Genomic DNA, 20,139 nt, shown 5'->3' on the forward strand with positions numbered 1-20,139 from the left:
AGTGGCGAATTTTAATTTTTTTTGCATTAATTTAGTTTTATGTGTTTATTTATTGAATGAACTGACATTTAATATACATATAATTTAATTTCTTACTATGTTTTTAATTGTAATGGATTTTTATTCTTTTGATTTTTGTAATTAATTCTGACATTACCGTAATGTGCATGTGGGTGGATGGGTGTAATGTGGGTGGGTGGTGTAATGTTAATATAAATGTATTTGCATGCATTGTACTATGTTTTTATCTGCAACTAAACGATTGATTGATTGATTGATTATAAATTATTAGGTACCTATTCATGCATGTAGCCCATTGTTCTAAGAATTCACCCGTGTTCGGTAAGTCATTGTAATAGCACACAGGTACCTCGACCTTTGCTTGCCCTTTCTTGTTAGATATTATCGGGGATTAGTTAAGCCGGAAGTTGATTGAGTCCCATTTGAGATCACTTCAGCTTATGCATATTAAATTTAGGCTTTTACGCGCAGATTTTACGTATACTTAGATAGATTATATACATATTAAGTATGTTATATATATATATATATATATATTAACATTTTTATGTGTAGGTATGTGTATAACTATATATTTTATCGTTTACTGGATTTATGTTTCATATTAATAAATCTCGATATTTACAATCCTGCACTAACTACAAGTTTCTGTTTAATCCAATGGTTGACTAGTAGAGAATGCCAGGGCTCTCCAAACCCCGGCCCGCGAAGCGTTCCAATCCGGCCCGCCGACAGCGGTCCTATCCGGCCCGCGGGAGCCAGGCTCCAGGTGTTCAGCCCTAACAGCAGCAACCAGATACACCCCTCCCCCCACCCCCGGCGCCGACGGTGGCCCGCGCGAAAATTCTGAGGCGCAATATGGCCCTCAGGTAAAATAACTTTGGAGACCCCTGCCTAAAGCCATTAAGCCCGCCATTTGTACAATTTTATATCGTGCAATAAAGTTTAAATAAATAACTAAATAAATGTTTGGAGGTAAGTGCGTTAAACTTTAAAGTACTGATTTTTACGTACAGAGGCTGTTTGCGTGTTTATTTTTGGACACATTTTTAGGGTTCCGTACCCAAAGGGTAAAGGGCCCCTATTACTAAGACTCCGCTGTCCGTCCGTCCGTCTGTCACAGGGCTGTCTGTATCTCACGAACCGTGATAGCTAGACTAGAAATTTTCACAGATGATGTATTTCTGTTGCCGCTATAACAACAAATACTAAAAAGTAAGGAACCCTCGGTGGGCCAGTCCGACTCGCACTTGTCCGGTTTTTTCAATACCACTTCGATGGAATAACAAGCATAAGGCCCGCCTGATGTTAAGCGGTCACCGTAGCCTACGAACTCCTGTAACTCCAGGGGTGTACAGATAACAATATATCTAAAAGTTTCATCTTATAAATAACATCTGACCGTGCAAGAACCATATTTCGCATGACAAAAGCAAGTTTAAGTTTGCACATACTTCCACTGCTACACCACAAAGCCTGTGTGCATTCCGTGCATTGTGTGCATTGTGCAGTGCACTGTGTGCATTAGCCAGCGCGCTCGTTCAAACATTGGTAACGTCATAATTAAGGAAGTTCATTAGCAGGGGTTTTCAGCGCGACACCTATAAGCTATTTTACACAGATGTACTTAGTGCATAATTATTTCCATCGTATTTTCACGGAAACGTACGAACGTGCCTTGCTATTTCAGTCAGTCTCGGTACAAAAAGTACTGAGGTTGACTGAAGTAGAATGACAAATACGAACGTTTCCGAGAAAATACGATGGAAATAATTATGCACTAAGTACATCAGTAATTGTAACAAGTCTACTGTTTGTGAAAAGTGAAAACGGTTTTATTACGAGTAACTTATGAATAAGTTTTTGGCAAAAATTTCATTTTTGATACAAGCTTTTATCGCTGACTGTACTTTTCTTACGACAGACAACTAATACTCATCGAGACAATTCTAAAAACCCGTAACACAATTAGGTTGCGTTATTTCATCACAGAGTTCCTACGGCCACCTCCTGTCTCCATCATCAGATCAGCTCGACAGCACCATATTATTTTATTGTCATCAGAACTACATACAGCTGCCAATTTTCATGACGCTACGATCCTTGGAAGTTGGTTAAATTAGTTACCTTATAGATTCCATTACAGTTAGTTACATACAGGTAGAGAGTTCCTATGGGCACCTCCTGTCTCCATCATCAGATCAGTTCGACAGTATCATATTATTGTATGTCATCAGAACTACATACAGCTGCCAATTTTCATGACGCTATGATCCTTGGAAGATGGTTAAATTAGTTACCTTAGATTCAATTACATAGTTAGTTACATACAGGTCGACCTAATAAAAGCTTGTTAATTAAAAACAATAAAAGCTTGTTTTTAGGGATCCGTAGTCTAAATGGCTAAAACGGACTCTTATAAAGTAAGGTAAGTTTGCCAGAGCTTAACGAGGGTGCGGAGTGTTAGGGTCGGCAACGCGTATGTAACACCTCTAGCTGTGCTGGCGTCCATAGGCTACGGAGACTGCTTACCATCAGGCGGGCCGTATGCTTATTTGCCACCGACGTAGTATAAAAAAATTAATAAAGAAAACTGAAGTCTCCGAATCCTGATCGTTCTAGCGTGAGTCATCTTTTATACTTATACTCTCTTCTCTGTCGTATCGGTCTTGACAGAGCGGTCGTGGTCACATTGAGGCGTCCGTATCGGTAGTAGAGGCGGGCACAGCTCTTGGCACGATCTCCCGCCATCTCTCCCTGTTGGCAGACTGTCTGGCACAGTCAGATACGCGGTTTCCCACTGCGGATTTTATTTGGTCAGTCCAGCGCATAGGTGATCTGCCGCGCGATCTGGTTCCCTCCACTCTTCCTTGTACGACCAGTCGCTCTATGGAGTCGTTACCTATACCTATACTATACTGGTTTATCTGAGGCGAAAGGAAGTAGACGTCGGGAATAATATGCCCTGTTCCAATATTTGGGCAAAGTTGCACGAGGCTTAAACCTCGTTGTTACCGAGCTTTATAGTTATGACGTCATTAAACTCCTTTATGGAGTTGGAATGCTCGGCTTTACCGACGTGAAGGCGACAATGACAGTTCAGCGTACGTTGAGTCTATTTTGGCGCTGCCAATGATATAGGGACCGTGCGCGTTGGGTCTGCCATCTTGTGGCCTGAATCCGAAACATATGTGCAAATTTACATCGCCAAAGTGCTACCATCTACCGTTCTCGTCGGTACGTTTCCATGTTCCATAGTAGGTTCTGCCATCTTGTGGGCGACATGGGAAGCATAAACGACACATTTACGTCTCGCGACAAATGCTGCCCCCTGTAGTTCATGCTCGGGGCCTATACAACTAAAGATAAGTTACAGGCGTTCCAAAATTGAAGCGCTTACCTTGTGACAAATTGTACAAGGAGCCTTTAGTCGAACGTAGGAGAACGTATCAATCGATTGTATGGCGGCGTTGCAATCAGGCCTAAATACTGTACTTTAACGTGCTTTAACGCAGCTTAATGAATTAGCCACGTTGGCACGGAGCCACCATTTTCCGGTAATGAGTACAGTGGCTATGGCTCAATACGAACTGTTTGCTCGCAAACAATGTGTGCGGGTTTATTCGCGCGATATTACAGCCTTAAATAGACTACTATTGACTACTAGTCAAATCAGTTTCTTTTTTCGAACTGTCAAAACGATTCTGCTACTATGGAATTTATATAAAACACTAGCATGTGACATCACAATCAAATCACCTACTCTTTATAGTTTTATACGGGTTTTAAAATAAAAATTGTGTCTAAAAATAACTGCTGTCTACGTTTCTCTATTAATCTTCTGGCGCTTTATTTCATGCATGGTGTAAAAGTATTTATTTTTAATACAGTCAAATACCCTATTCTCGGGATTGTTATCCTATCTGTAGAGCAATTTCGTTCTAAACCCATACTACTTATGTATAAAAAAAACTTTATTTAGGTAGGTATGTTGTAATTAAATAGAATTTTATTGTCGATTCACTTTTTGTAAAATTATCAAAATGGCGGGGCCATACATTTATTCAGTTTTAACTTTTTAAGCAATGCTCGCGAGGTTAACAGTTCACAGAGCCTTATTGTTACTTGTTTAAAGATTTTATTTTGCGAAAAACACAATAAATTTCGAAAGAGACTTTTAGCTTAAATACGTTAGATAAATGTACACCCTTAAAACAGAGCAAGTTGCACGCCGACTCCCACTAGATGTCGCTGCGCTTTGACCCAAAACATTTGACTGACATTTCTTTGTTTATTCCCCTATTGTTCTAAATTCAAAAAGGTTCACTGACCCACTTGTGTGTCCGTGCACTAAAACGTCCTTTGGAGTTTTAGCTGGAATTTTGAGTTTATTGTGTAGGTAGCTTTTTAGGTTAGTAAAGCAAAAATAAGGCATGCCTTATGCTGAGAAAGTTCCTTCCGAAAAATGTCCTTGGACCCACACTCGTATTTTATGCTTTTAATTATGTGGCACTCACATAAAAACTACTATTATAGTAATATACTTACCTAAAATTTTATGTCAAAAAATTGTTTTGTAACATCACACTTTTATTGCTGACTGTACTTTCTTCATTGGAGTAAAAGAGAAAGATCCCCGCAATTTGCGACTTGCGGTTTTCGCAGTAGGCCCTCTGATATGAACATATTCTAATTTCAAATCACACCATCACAACCACTTAAATTTTAACGAAAGCTAAAGGACACCATCACGGGGATCCCGTACGTAAATTGCGTGCGAATTTTAATATTAACAGGCCGTAAATATAAATTGCCATCGTTTGGGCGAAGTTTGCAAATTGTGCGCGGAATGTACTTGGAATGCTAAGACCTTTACAACCTTTACCTAAGACCTTTTAGATGGGTTAATCAACTTTTTCTTGTCACACGTTGCTATGGTTACGGTCTCCGGAGTCACTCTTCAAATTTTAGGGTTTTCGTATTTAAATGAACCACACTTGCATTTTATGGTAGTTATAAGACCTTTCCATAATGGGACATCTATTGAGCATATAACTCAAACTCTCGCGTTTTGTACACATATTTAACCCCCGTAGACCCGTTTGTGTAATTAAATATATTATATCTACTGAGCATGTTAGTAGGACATGGTACAGCAGTTCTTCTAACAATCTATGCTACTATTGTCTCCTGGCTGATGGGACAGAATAACAACAAGAAATAGTTGATTGATCCAGGTGTGTCCTGGTGAAGCAAATGATCATTTTGTCACAGTATTTTGACGACGTATCTGGCCTAGTGGGTAGTGCGCCCTGCCTATATAGCCGATGGTCCTGGGTTCAAATCCTGGTAATGGCATATATTTGTGTGATGAGCACAGATATTTGTTCCTGACTCATGGGTGTTTTCTATGTATGGGTGGTTTTATAAACATTGAGTTTACCAATTATTCCAGATTTAACATTTTGCTCTATCAGACGACCTATTTTCCAAATGAACTGTACCTATAGGTATGATAATAAACTTGATTAACCTAACCATCTAACTAACCCTAACCTATAGTCTGAATCTTTAGGGATTTAAATACACAAACAATTTGTCCTTTTTTCGGGTAGTTACAGCATTTATTGGTTAACCAACCAAATACAAAACCTTCTGGATCTGTCACTGAACGACCTGACTTTAACCTATTTGATCGTGTAATGTTTTCATTCACCCTCAACTGGCTTATGGTGCCATTTGAGGGTAGATTTTGTTTACTTTTATTTAAATACCTAAAAATACAGAGTATTGGCAAAACCCAAACTGTAAAACCAGGTAAATACGTCATAAAATGTTTTAATGTGTTCTACCCACCTATAAAAAAATTGGTTCCAATTATATGTATAATTGTATATTAATAAAATACAAATAACCCTTTTCACTTTTAGATGGTCCTGATGGACTTGTTAGGTGAAACCGCAGTAAAAACAAAGGTAATTACATCATAAACCGTTTTAATGTGGGGTCCCCAATTTTCATTACCCATACAATCGTCCCCGCGCGGCAACAGACATGAACAAACATCAGACACAAACACAGAGAGCACAGCGTCGTTACTGTACGAAAACAGTCGGGTCTTTAGCGGCCCACCATTAACTTATACAAGCCCACGCCAAAATCGACAGAGAAACTGATATTACCCCCAATTTACAAGAATGTAGAGGGTGTAAGAGGAAAGGAACACTAAGGCGAGATAATATGGAAAGAAAGCAGTCGAATGGTGAGATTACGAACTACAGAGTGGTATGGAGGAAAAAGACATGCTACGCGACCCCAAGTGATGGGAAAAGATATGATATGATGATGATTATGTCTGATTTCAGGTACCTAGTTGTGCCACCGAGACGGTAATTACTCCCAGGTTTGAAACCAATGATCTGCACGTGTGTTTCTTTCGTATATAAACATGTTTTTTACTTGTTATAAAGCACGTAGATACCTACTGCTACTTAACCGCAGAATATGGGAAATCTGATATTTGTCACATTGTGACAAAACGAGCGCTTAATCTTGTACAAAAAGGCCTGTTCTCCCGCATAATAATGAACATGAGCGGTCTCCGTTAACTGCTTCATTTAAAGGGTTTAACAGTTGAAAGCAGATAAGTGCTTTTTCCTTACTAACGCACGCACATGTTTGCTTTGTGAAGGCTTTTCTTTTCGCCTAGGGAATACGCGCAACAAAACCAGTGTTGACTAGCAATGTGCCTATAGAGAATTTTGAAAAATACGAAGTTCTAATGTAATGTATGTAGAGACATTTCATGGGGACTTTGCATTTTTTTCTGCACGTTTGTTGTCAAACCTTCTAACAGTTAGTTTCGATTTCTAGAGTTAGACCAAGATAACACACGCAGTGCAAATGTTATTTGAAACGTCAAACTTCTATGAAATTATGACGAATAAATAACACTTGCACTGCGTATGCTATCATAATCGCTGCAAACTTTCCTTGGTCTAACTCTATGACACTTGAAATAGACTAGATATTATGAAAATCATTGCCTGTGGGCTAAATGGGCTACAAAATATAAAAAGCTGCAGCAAAATATAACATTACCTTCATAAAATCATATACGCCTAGCAACCCCATGCCAAAACATACTTTTTATTTATTCATCCACCCCTCAGGCGAAGGTGAGGCCTCATTACCACCCTTTATCTCAAATATTATTAAGAAACAAGTCCCGACAATCCCGCAAACACCTAAATTGTATAAAGTGGAAGATTTTTGGTTGCTTTTCCTTGAGTGATCTTTTTAACAATCAGGGTTATTCGAAATATCAAAAATTAAATAGATTCTTTGTTTTCGTTGCTTGTCAATGTCTGAGCCTTCAAAAACATTTAATATGAAATGTTTCATAACAATTCGTTCATTTTTAGGGTTCCGTACCCAAAGGGTAAAAACGGGATCCTATTACTAAGACTCCGCTGTCTGTCTGTCTGTCTGTCACCAGGCTGTACCTATCTCATGAACCGTGATAGCTAGGCAGTTGAAATTTTCACACATGATGTATTTCCGTACCGATGAACCGTGATAGCTAGGCAGTTGAACTTTCAGAGATGATGTTTTTCTGTTGCCGCTATAACAACAATTACTCAAAAACAGAATATAATAAATATTTAAATGGTCTCCGAGCTCCCATACAACAAACGTGTTATTTTTGCCGTTTTTTGCGTAATGGAACCCTTCGTGCGCAAGTCCAACTCGCACTTGGCCGGAGCCGTCACGTTGTTTGTAGACATTTTTGAAAAAATTTCACATTTAATTTAAATAAAAAAATTACGGGAAAACATATTATTTCAATTATTTATGTTTTACCCCTTTCTTACAAATACATAAGTCAAAATGACAGATAAAGACAAACGATTCATAGCTAATTCTTCAGGCCAGTAAAACGTTTATGAATAACGCCATTAGAGTCTGTGCGGAAAGAGAAGAGTCGTAGAATGTATGGGCTCCCCTATTTAGTAACTGGAGATGTCATGGCTGTCATTTTCTGTACAAAACAGTCTGCCGATTTTTGCGGGGGAGGGGACGTCAAATGTATTGCTATTTCTACATGATTTGTACGTAACGTACAAATACCCATGTCAGTCCATACAAAAGTTTTCACAATTGTGCGAGGGTTTTGGCAGAGGGGTAAGAAGCTCTTAAAGGCGACTCCGGTTATTAAAAGCTCTAAGGGACTCCCTTACATTCCACGACTCATCTCTTTCCGCACAGACTGTAATCGTTAAAATTTGTCGTTGTATAACCACCCTAACACCCAATACAACAGGTTTGCACAATTCTGCGTGTATACAATGTTTATGATCACAAATTCAACGTTTAGTGGAGTGTAAAATCCGGCACAATCTGCAAACATATGAAAGAATTTCAAACGCAAACGGAATATATGATACGTTTTTATTTTCAGTTGAGTGACATATTTCCTTATCCTTCTTAAGGTGCCGTAGGTTTAGGGAGCGGAGTTTTTGAAAAACCGTACCGCTTTTTTAAGATCACACTTGCTAAAAAAATAATTAGCAATCTTGAGGATTTTCTCTAGTGATTTCATCGGTTTGAATCATGATTTTACAATACATTAAACCACTTAATCAGTTATAGAAGTTCTATATACCAGAATCACATTATTAAATGCACCTTTTTATTTTGTTTCAGGTGTAACGCAGAAGGAATGTTGAAAAAAGGTACGTAAATTATGACGTACGTAACGAGCGTTTTATATGTAAAAGCGGCGCGCCCCGCTCACGCGGCGCATGCATAACGCGCCTGTGTGACGGAGCCTTAATTTATACCTACTCGGCTCTTTGAAACTTAATACTTGTCAAACTTGGCATCATTATATGAACGTATTCATTAACGCACGTACACGTTTGAATAAACTCCAGTAATTACAAGTACATAAACTTTGTTCAAGTTTGTTTTAATTGTATCCTTTTCCCGTGCGAGTTCTCGGAAGGCAACTTTATTTTCTTGTGTTAGTATTAGTATGATGTAGGTAAATGTATGAGTCAAACTCAAATTCAAATGTTAGATTAGAAATTCAAAAACTGCATACTCTAGTGATTTAAGGTTGACTCACGCTAGACCGGGCCTGAGCTTACGGCGCTTCGTTTTCTATGGAAAGCACCACGTGATCACCGATCAGCCGTCATAGAAAATGACATGACGCCATAGAAAATGGCACTGCCCGGTTTAGCGTCATCCTTTATGGGCTTATTTTTATTTTGTTTTTCATCGAATTCTGACGATAAAAAAACCGTCAAAAAAGTAAAATAACCTTCTTCGTCATCAGTTATCGAGAAAACTAAATCAACAGTTCTTTCATCCAATATTTCTACGGCTTTGTTTGAATTTATTCTATTAAAAAATACAACGCCCGACCTTTCCATTCTTGACCTTTGAATGTGAACTTTTGTGCCTGGCAATTAGGTAAGGGTGACGGAAACTAGGGTGGTGTGCAAACATTAGTAGGGAAAACTTGGCACAGAAAAAAAAGTGAAAATTTGGCACAGGAAAAAAAAATCGCACTTTTTTCGGTATACTCTTTTATTTATACATATAAGTAATCTTATGACTACTGACTGGTTGCTTACTAATTTAACTTTACCTTTTAGTACATGTGCATATTGTGTACCTATACCTATCTGTATCTGGTACTTTGTGTACCTGAACTTTTGCACCAGTCCTGTTAAAATCCCATCTGATATTATAGTCTGTATCTTTAGGTATTTTAATAAAAGTAAACAAACAATTTGCGAATTTTCGGGTAGTTATAACATTTATTGGTTAACCGACCAAATACAAAACCGCCTGGACCAGTCACTGAACGACCTGACTTTAACCTCTACAGTATTTGATCCTGTAATGTTTTCATCTACCCTGAACTTAAGGAGCCATTTGAGGGTAGATTTTGTTTACTTTTATTTAAATACCTAAAGATACAGCGATAGAGCCATTTATCTAACCAAAGTAACTATTTTAGTACTAAACCTATCTGATGCCGTGTCACATCATTAGCGCGTCTTCAACTTCGTCTTTCAATATATAACCTAGATTTCATCGACTGAATATTTTCAAACGTCTATATTCGTTCTTACGCTACTCAGTTTGAATAGCTGACTAGCTGGCGCCGGCGGAACGCGCTAATGATGCAAAACGACATCAAAGGGTTATATGTAACTAAATAGTTGCATAAAAGTAAAAAGACTTGGGCTTGGGCTGTTTTATAGAAGAAAAAAAATCGAGCTGTAAAAGTGTGATGGCTTTACCTCATGACAAAAATCACATTATGTCATATGTGTGATATGGAGAAGAAAGAGGAGCGCTGGTGGCCTAATAGCGGTAAGAGCGTGCGACTTTCAATCCGGAGGTCGCGAATTCAAACCCCGGCTCTTAACAATGAGTTTTTCGGAACTTATGTACGAAATATCATTCGATATTTACCAGTTGCTTTTCGGTGAAGGAAAACATCGTGAGGAAACCGGACTAATTCCAATAAGGCCTAGTGTCCCCTCTGGGTTGGAAAGTCAGATGGCAGTCGCTTTCGTAAAAACTAGTGCTTACGTATGGTAACGTAATGGTATTAGTTACCAAGCGGACCCCAAGCTCCCATGAGCCGTGGAAAAATGCCGGGATAACGCGTGAAAGAAGAAGATGGAGAAGAAAGAGAATTTCGAATTCGAGAGAATACGTACTAAATTTGACGAAGTGGTTAGAATTTACCTTCCATAACCCAAGCAAACATACTTAACTGTCTAACAAGACAAGTCAAATAAAAGCTTGTAAAATAGTGCGGGTAAGCTATAGCCAGTCATATCCTTCCACGCAGCTATTTAGTTATGAAGATATCTGATGTTGTATTGCGCCGCCGTCTTTCAAAGTAAGAATAACCTAGATTTTATCGAATAAATATTTTCAAACATCTAGGTATCTATATGATTCGGTCAAATATTGTTTTTTGAAAAACGAATTATAGCCAGCATTTGATGAATGTAGTATGATACCTTTGGGTATGGTGCTTTACGCACACTAGTGTCCAATCCCCTCCCCCTGACGCAATCCCCCCTTTTAGCATGAAATGTCCCGGTTGACAGTTTTTTTTTATTTTTTGGGGAAAGTATACAATATAGGAAAAAAGTGTCAATGAAAGAAATAATCCCTATTAAATTCTTAACAAAAAAGGTTATATTCATTTTTTTGATATGACGCACCATATTCATGTTATGGATAGATGAACTTCGACAAAATTTAACCGTTGAAAAACTTGTTGAAGATCAATATAAGATAGTACGTGATAGTCTGATAGTACTGAAAGAAATCTTACACGGAGAATAACCTTGCAAGCTTATTTTTCGTATAAGATTTCTTTCAGTACTATTATTACGTACTGTTATATTGAACTTCAACAAGTTAATACATGAATATGGTGAGAAAAGTTGCATGTTACCGTTTTTGTTTAAAATTTACCGAACCGAACCGTCCTCCGGGACATATTTCATGCTAAAAGGGGCAGTTGCGTCAGGGGGAGGGCATGGGACACTAGCTATAGTGTACGTAAAGCACCATACCCAAAAGTATCATACTATATTCATTGAATGCTGGCTATAATTTGTTTGTCTTCCCCATACATTAGAACACAACTTGACCGAATCAATATTGGTAGCCTTATCTGTAGCCTTACCACGGCTGCCTCAGCGCTGTCAAACTGATATATTCGATAACGTCCACGTAACTTACTTTCTTTACATCTCGCGCTTGCTTGTGTATGCGAGTACTAGCGAGATGCATAGAAAGTTACGCACACACTAGCATATGTCAGTGTCAAACTTGTGGTAGCCGTACTGTTTGAATAGCCGACGAGCCGACGTCGACGCCGCCGGACCGCGCTAATGATGCGGAACGACATCAATGGGTTGTAACTAAATATATGAAATATATGAATGATAAAGTTATTTTTATTTTGATATACAGGATGACCTTAGCCATTGGACAAACCCTGAAATCCCACGTAGGGTTACTTCTCAGAAATGCTCTAACGGTAATATTTTTTTAATTAGAACAAAAGATTTAAAAATAAATTATCAAACAAAAGTTATTTCCAATAGTCGACAACAAAAAGAAACATACTGTATTATTCATAGGCAGTGCTTTTGACAATTTATTTGAAAATGTGCGGCAATTTGACGCACGCGACATTTGTCAAAAGTCAGAATCTTATTAGTGTCATAAATAAAAAAGATAATCAAAACGGTCGAAGAAGGTTTCATACTATTTATTACCTCAGGACCTACTAACACATACAGGTTGCTCCAAAGTAAAAAAATCGTAATTGGTTAATTTCTTCGTAACCGCTACACCGATTGTTATGATACTTTGTATACTGGGTCTAAATACCCTAACGCATATATACATTTCGGCTTTGTTCAATGGCTAGGGACACCCTGTATATTCAATAGGTACATACATGGAAAACTAATACTACTATTACAGTAGAGGCAAATTACAGAAACAATTATAAGTTTTAGCTTTTAAATAGATTTATTTATCTTACTACAATAAACACTAAGGGCCACTTGCACCATCTCACTAACCCGGGGTTAAACCGTTAACCCAGTGTCTAATTGTACCAGTAACCATGATAACTCCAGGTACCCCCAGGTTTAACCGGTTTACCCCCGATTAGTGGGATGGTGCAAGTGGCGCTAAGTATAATACAACTGTCAAAATTAATCAAAATATAAAAACTACAAATTCAAACGCATGCCGTTCAACACCTGTAGGTAACACACAACACAACACAAGGGGGTAGTTGAAAAACTGGAGAACAACAACTTACTAGCATACTCCTAAGGCCTGTGCACACCGGATGCGTGTGCGTAGACGTGCACGTGCGCGTTGTAGTGTACAGATCCTTATGAGAGACGGCACACCGCTTGCGTGACGTGTGCGTGTGCGGCTCCAACATTTTAACGCACGCGCACGTGCACGTCACGCACACGCAGCCGGTGTGCTCTGGCCTTTAATGTAAACGACCCTAATTCTGTTATAGCTTTGTTAAATCCATCTAACCCTGCATGGTGCAGCTGCAGCAATTAGCGAATGTGTCGTATCTCATTGCTCGTAGCGGCTACTAATGAGCTGATACGTCATTAGCTCATTACGATGCTTGTCATTAACAGGAGACCGATTCAGATGTAAGGCCCAGTAGGTTCGTGTTGGATCCACATCCGGTTGGAGAACCTCACGCCTTCCGTTAGACTACCAACGTATTATTTATTACCCATCATCTTCCTCAGCCTGATGGGGTCCGCTTGGCAACCAAGGCTCGGAACCGGTTTTTTCTTCATACAAAAATACCGGTATTATTACGTTCTTTTTCGTTCTTTGGTTTATTATATAATTTTTGATGGGTCAATCTAATAATACGAAGTCGTTACCTAAAACATGATTCAGTCCTACGGAAAGAGCATAAGATTATGGGCCCGATTCGGATTTTGAAATAGACATCTATTAGACATCACCAAGATACGATAGCGATATGTTTAAGATCTAACCTGCCAAATTTGACATTTGCACGATTCTGGGGATACTGTTGAACGATTTCCACAGGATATGACATAGAGATCCAATTCACATCCAATAGATATCTTACTCTGTCTAACGTAAAAGTGACATTGGTTGCCCGAATTGCGCTGCAAAAGAGAACTAGTTGATATCTAAGCTATAACGTATCTAGAATGGATCTAGTACGTGTCGTCTCTTGTGAATATCTTGAAGTTCGAATACGGCAGTATTAAATTTATTGGACTATTTTGGGATTAAAAAAACCGATTCCGAGCCCTGTTGGCAACTAATCCCATGAATTGGTGTAGGTACTAGTTTTTACGAAAGCAACTGCCATCTGACCTTCCAACATGAACAGTCTGTCTGGTCGTCTCGGCTGGAGGGAAAACTAGGCCTTATTGGGATTAGTCCGATTTCCTCACGATGTTTTCCTTCACCGAAAAGCGACTGGTAAATATAAAATGATACTCGTATTTCGTTCATAAGTAAAAAACTCATTGGTACGAGCCGGGGTTTGAACCCGCGACCTATGGATTGCAAGTCGCAGGTATTAGGTATTTATTACGCAAAGTAATTAAAATAGGATTTACTTTACATTAACTAGATTACAATTAATTTACTTAAAATTCCCCGTGCCCCAGATTCCAAGCCATTAAAACCGATTCCTGGTCCGAAATTTAATCAAACCAGTCTTCGTCACTCGCGTATTTCATTATCACCTCCTTTCATACTGCAAGCATTCGAAATGGACACTTAAGTTGTACGTAACAAGATCTAATTTCAATTAATGCGTGCTAATTGGCGCGACGCCTTCAAGCCTTTGGTTCGTCATAGACGTAGTGAGCAGGGCTGTCACATTCGTCAAAATGGATCTCAGGAAAGTCTGCGTTAAAATGTAGGTATAATGGCGTGACCCGGGATATCACAGAGACTGATGCTTCTTGTCATAAAATAAAAATAATATTCTACCTTATTAAGCGCCACTTGCACCATCTCACGTTAAACCGTTAACCCAGTGTAACCCAGTGTTACCCTTGTGGTAACCATGGTATCTCCAGTTTTAACCGGTTAACCCCGGGTTAGTGAGAGCTGATGCTAGTGGCGCTAACGGCTCGGCCACGACATTACGCGACTTGCGACGGCGGCAGCGATAACCGTAGGTTGGACCGAGACACAGCGATCGGACCTTTCGTTCCCACCTATGGTTGTCGCTGCCGCCGTCGCCAGTCGCGTAATGTCGTGGCCGAGCCGTAAGAGTCACATGAACCTAGCCGCCGCCATACAATCGAGTTTATGCTCTCATTTTAAATCATGTAATTTAAGCATGTCGTTCTAAAATGAGAGCGTAACTTCGATTGTGTGGGAGCGGCATTTTGACAGACGATTCGCGTGACACTTAACTATATGCTAATAAGGTAGACGTCACAGTGCTCGTCAATGTCCTAGTACATAACATCTTTAAACTTACTCGTAATTCGTCTCGTTTTTCCAAAAACAGTTTCACTTCGTCCGAAACGCTCAGCCACGAATTGCAGTTTCCCGTCCTCTGAAATATTTTGGGCAAATGTCCTACTTTTATTTCACAAATTTTAACTTGCACATTAAATGCTAATAACTGACAACCCTAGTTATTTAAAATATTCCATAAGAATAGTCGACAGCTCTCGCAGTAATTATGACGCCATTTACAGAATAGACCCCTTCTCACTAAATGGAAAATTACATTATTCCGAACAGAAACAAAAGCGCAACGGCGTTTTTCATTTTTAATTAAATATCAGAGTCTCGGAGAAAATGTTTGGCCAGTAATAAATTATGTTAAAAGGTTAGACCTATGAAAGGAATGTTAATTTATTTGGTTACGTTTAAAAAATGGAATTTTGGAACGTTAATGTGATTAGTGTCTATGCAGCTTTTGTTTTTATTCTTGGTCAGTTTTCGCATTTTTAAGGGGTCTGTTCTGTATGAGGGTTTCTATTTCTTGAACCGTAATAGAGTTAGACCAAGAAAAGTCTGCAGCGATTTTGATAGCCCACGCAGTATAAATAACACTTGCACTGCGTGGGCTATCAAAATCGCTGCAGACTTTTCTTGGTCTAACTGTATACAAGATTGCCTGTCATATATCAAAAGTGCGACTAAAACCGGAATGATGTCAAGTGTCATAGGAAGTAGGTATTGAATTCGGGAAAAAATGTATGTATAAAATGTATGTGTATGTGTAAAAATATCCATAATCGAGCTGACATTTTTAAACTTTAACCCCCTTATTCATAAACGTCTGCTAAAGTTGACAAGCCGATAATAATCGTTTGTCCCTTTATATCATACCAATACGTCGGAAAGGGAGGAACGATTATTATCGGCTTGTCAACTTTAGTAGACGTTTAATTATGAATAAGGGGGTAAGTAAATAGTTCCAAAGCCGAATATGCCCTAAGCAAGAATGTACGCAGTATCCCCGTAATAATATGTAGACAATATATTTATGTCACATGGAACGAATTCATATCTAGGCGATAAAACTGCCTCGAATAAATCGTGCATTAGGAAAGCTCTAGCCGCGTGCCAGCCTTAGCTGTTGAGCCATTAGATACGCGTTTTTATTTATTCATTTTATTTATAAGGCACACTATACAGACAACATTCAATACATGATTACAATAAAAGTGGTAGGCTTTATATACAAATGCCACCCAAAATAAGTGAGCACAGCAAGAACAATAAATAATAACGAGCAAAATCTATCCTAAAATTATAAATAAAATAAAAATATCTTAAAAACATACTTAATTATAAAATTACATAAATTATCTTAACATGTTAAATTGCTTACTATTGTTGTTGTGTAGTATGGTGGCCAAGAACTTTAACGACTTGCCACTTGAAAACCGCTAGCCGTGAGTTGAAAATATCGATGTCTCTATATTGTGATACTAAATCATTGTACTGACGACACATTCTAACGATTGGGTTATAAAAATATGTATTATTTTCGTAGACTTGAAGGGCGAAAGTCTTAGGAGCACGGGATCTGAATTTTAAAGTCTTTGCACTATTCCATGTGAAATGTAAATGCGTATGTGTTATCAGACTAAATAAAAAAATGAGCATCGGAAATTGATTGCTATGCTGAAGATGGCATTTTGGAAGCTTAATTTTCATTCTCGATTGCACACGCCTCCGCGACTTATTACACAATTTAAATTTGGAATTGATTCCTCCAGTTCGGCCTTTAATGAAGAAATAAATTTAATTGGAGCATATCAGTTTTCGTGGCCTTATAGCACGTATCGACCGCGTAGTTTGGCAGCGTCGTTCACGTCACGGCACGGAACCGGCTGGAGTGTATCAGCGTTTTTCTATAAAGCTGACGTCTTTATGTTGTATGCCATGCTTAAGTGACATTTCTAATCCATAGCGACTTATTACACAATTTAAATTTGGAATTGATTCCTCCAGTTCGGCCTTTAATGAAGAAATAAATTTAATTGGAGCATAATATCAGTTTTCGTGGCCTTATAGCACGTATCGACCGCGTAGTTTGGCAGCGTCGTTCACGTCACGGCACGGAACCGGCTGGAGTATATCAGCGTTTTTCTATAAAGCTGACGTCTTTATGTTGTATGCCATGCTTAAGTGACATTTCTAATCCATAGCGACTTATTACACAATTTAAATTTGGAATTTATTCCTCCAGTTCGGCCTTTAATGAAGAAATAAATTTAATTGGAGCATAATATCAGTTTTCGTGGCCTTATAGCACGTATCGACCGCGTAGTTTGGCAGCGTCGTACACGTCACGGCACGGAACCGGCTGGAGTGTATCAGCGTTTTTCTATGAGGCTGACGACTTATGTTGCATGCCATATTTCTAATCCATAGCGCGGCACTTATTACACAGTTTTGGAATTGTTATAGTTTTAGCGATAATTTTGAGGACATCTACAGAACAAATCAATATTTAATTTATATAATTACTAGAGTTAGACCAAGAAAATGTTATTTACACATCATAATTTCATGGAAGTTTGACGTTTAAAATAACACTTGCACTGCGTTTGCTATCAAAATCGTTCCAAACTTTTCTTGGCCTAACTCTATATATAAATTATAAACTGAAATAGACGTCATAAACTAATGAAGAGGACTTGTATAGGATATGCAAGCACGTATTGCTCACTCTTTAGAATTGGTCTAAAGATTGAAAATAATTTATAATTCGGGTAATTGGGACGGGTACACCGTCGTGGCTTAGAGGTAATGGTGCTGTCAAAATTAAGAAATCGTCTTGTTGTTGCAGTGCCAACGCGGGTGCAGGCGTGAGGCTGGCGGCGACATGAGCGCGGCGCGGGACGCGGGGGACTCCACGCCGGGCTCCGACGTCACGCGGCTGTTCCCCAAGTGCCGGCCGAGGATGCACCGCCACGACAGGTAGGAGGAGGCAAAGGTAGGGGGACATGAGCAGGGTGCCGAACGCCGCGGACTCCATGCTGGGCTCCGCCGTCACGCGTGTTCCCCAAGTGCCGGCCGAGGAAGCACCGCCACGACAGGTAGTGGGCGAAGGGAGAACTCCATAGCAGGTAGATGGGGGAAGGAGGACGCCACGCCGGGCTCCGACGTCACACGGCTGTTCCCCAAGTACAGGTCCAGGATACACCGCCATGACAAGTAGGGGGAGGGGAGCGCGGGGGACTTCACGTCAGGTAGCGTCAGGGTGCCACGGCAGGTAGGTCGACTTAACTCGACCTGATATGAGGCGTGAAGTAGGTGCACTTGATATCGGCTATCACACACACACATCAACGGAACAGTGCGTTACTATGATATTGTCTTCTTTCTCGCTTTTCAGATAATTGGCTCTCCGGATTGCCTAGAATATCTGTCTAGGAATGATATGCATTAAATATCATCAAATTATTACCTTCAAAGAATCGCCCTAACCATATTTAATTTAAGATTACCATTACCCATTTAAATGCTTTTTCATACTACTACTATCATAATATTTTCCTGGATGTAATGAAGCTAATGACCAAACTAATTCTCCTAATAATTGTTCTATTCATAACGTAACCTAACTAACTAACAAACTAACCGTTGCAGGTTGAACTCCGGTCTGGAGGGCCGGGAGCACAGCATCAACAACGTTTCCTCGGACGAAGAGCGCGAGAGCCAACTGGTCATACTCAACTCCAAGGGGAGCGCCTACAAACTTAGAGACTCTAGGTAAAATTTATAAGCCCAATGTTTTCTGCTGGACAGAAGCTACCCCAAGCAGACTTTCGCTACTTACCGGGTCTGACACGTGCTGAATAGTTGAATACTCACCGAGCCGACAGCGAGATTTTCTTATCGTCATTCGTCACCGAGTCATCTCTGAGTTGGGATCCAACCGAAACTGGGATTTATATCTACTACGTATCCTTATGAAGAGGGAAAGAGTCAACTCGCCATACACAACTCCAGGGGGAGCGCCTAATACAAACTCAGAGACTCTATGTCATACTAAACAGCAACACTCTTAACAAGACCCTAAAGATACACTATGTCTTGGCACAACTGTGAACCACAGAAGCCGGAATACACATAATATCCTTTGCTCGACAGAGGCCATCCCACCTGAATGGATTCTGCATAAAGGATAACTTATGCTAGACCAATCGCGGTCAGACACGTGCAGAGTCACCGAGCTGGCAACGGGCTTTGTGTGTCGTGACCGAATCCCCGACTATTAGGCGCTTCGGATGTGAGCTACTCAACACCGGCACGACGTACTTCCCGAGACCGGCCTCTTCCCGTGCCGTGATCGTACTGTCAAAATGATCACCGCGACAATTATTTTGGCAGTACGTTTATCCGCTCCAATGGTTTCTTAAGCGTTGATCCACAATGTTGGTCTTTTTCACGCCGCATACATGTTCGTTCACATACTCAAGAATCTTTCTGCTCCGCTCTGCTTAAAATCTCTAATAAAAGAGATGCAAGTCCCATCTGTATTATCATCCGAGAGCAAAACGCATTCAAACTACTCAAAGTTTGTAACTTTGCACAGTTGGAATATCTTATGTGAAGCACTGTCGTCTCAAAGCTCCCTTGTTTTGACTAAAACAGAATATCTAAAGGATAATAAACTAGAAGCAAACCTTTAGTCTGTTGCCTCGTCAAGCATTATTATCACATTCTCTTTATAGCAGTTTACTAATTTTCTAAGTCTTTGTCCATGCTGCTATGTATAACTCCAAGTACGAGACATTTTAATGAATTCTACAAACATTCTAGAACAAATCTACAAACATTCTTACAATCGCCCTAGACCAATGATGGCAATGATGCAGTAGCGTATGTGTGTTCTTGTAAGCAAATTACGAAATGCACGGATAGTTCCCCTCAGCATAAATAGTATAATCAACTCGATATTTAATTATTGATAAAGAACAATCCGCTTTCCGGTTTTTAGTAATAATTCTTACCCATTCTATACAACCTGAAAAGCCATTATCA

At 39.4% G+C, this 20,139-nt stretch overlaps 1 protein-coding gene across 1 annotated transcript in view; it reads left to right on the forward strand.

Moving 5' to 3' along the window:
• LOC134790220 (uncharacterized) overlaps positions 1-20,139 on the forward strand; it is a 90,802-nt gene that overhangs the window by 39,941 nt on the left and 30,722 nt on the right. The window contains exons 2-4 of the mRNA XM_063761055.1: positions 8,728-8,756; positions 17,939-18,069; positions 18,742-18,864. Coding sequence (XP_063617125.1) covers positions 17,975-18,069; positions 18,742-18,864 — 218 coding nt within the window. The 5' untranslated portion in view covers positions 8,728-8,756; positions 17,939-17,974. The remainder of the gene's footprint in view (positions 1-8,727; positions 8,757-17,938; positions 18,070-18,741; positions 18,865-20,139) is intronic.

Source organism: Cydia splendana, chromosome 4 (genome assembly GCF_910591565.1).
Source record: "Cydia splendana chromosome 4, ilCydSple1.2, whole genome shotgun sequence".
Classification (NCBI taxonomy): domain Eukaryota; kingdom Metazoa; phylum Arthropoda; class Insecta; order Lepidoptera; family Tortricidae; genus Cydia; species Cydia splendana.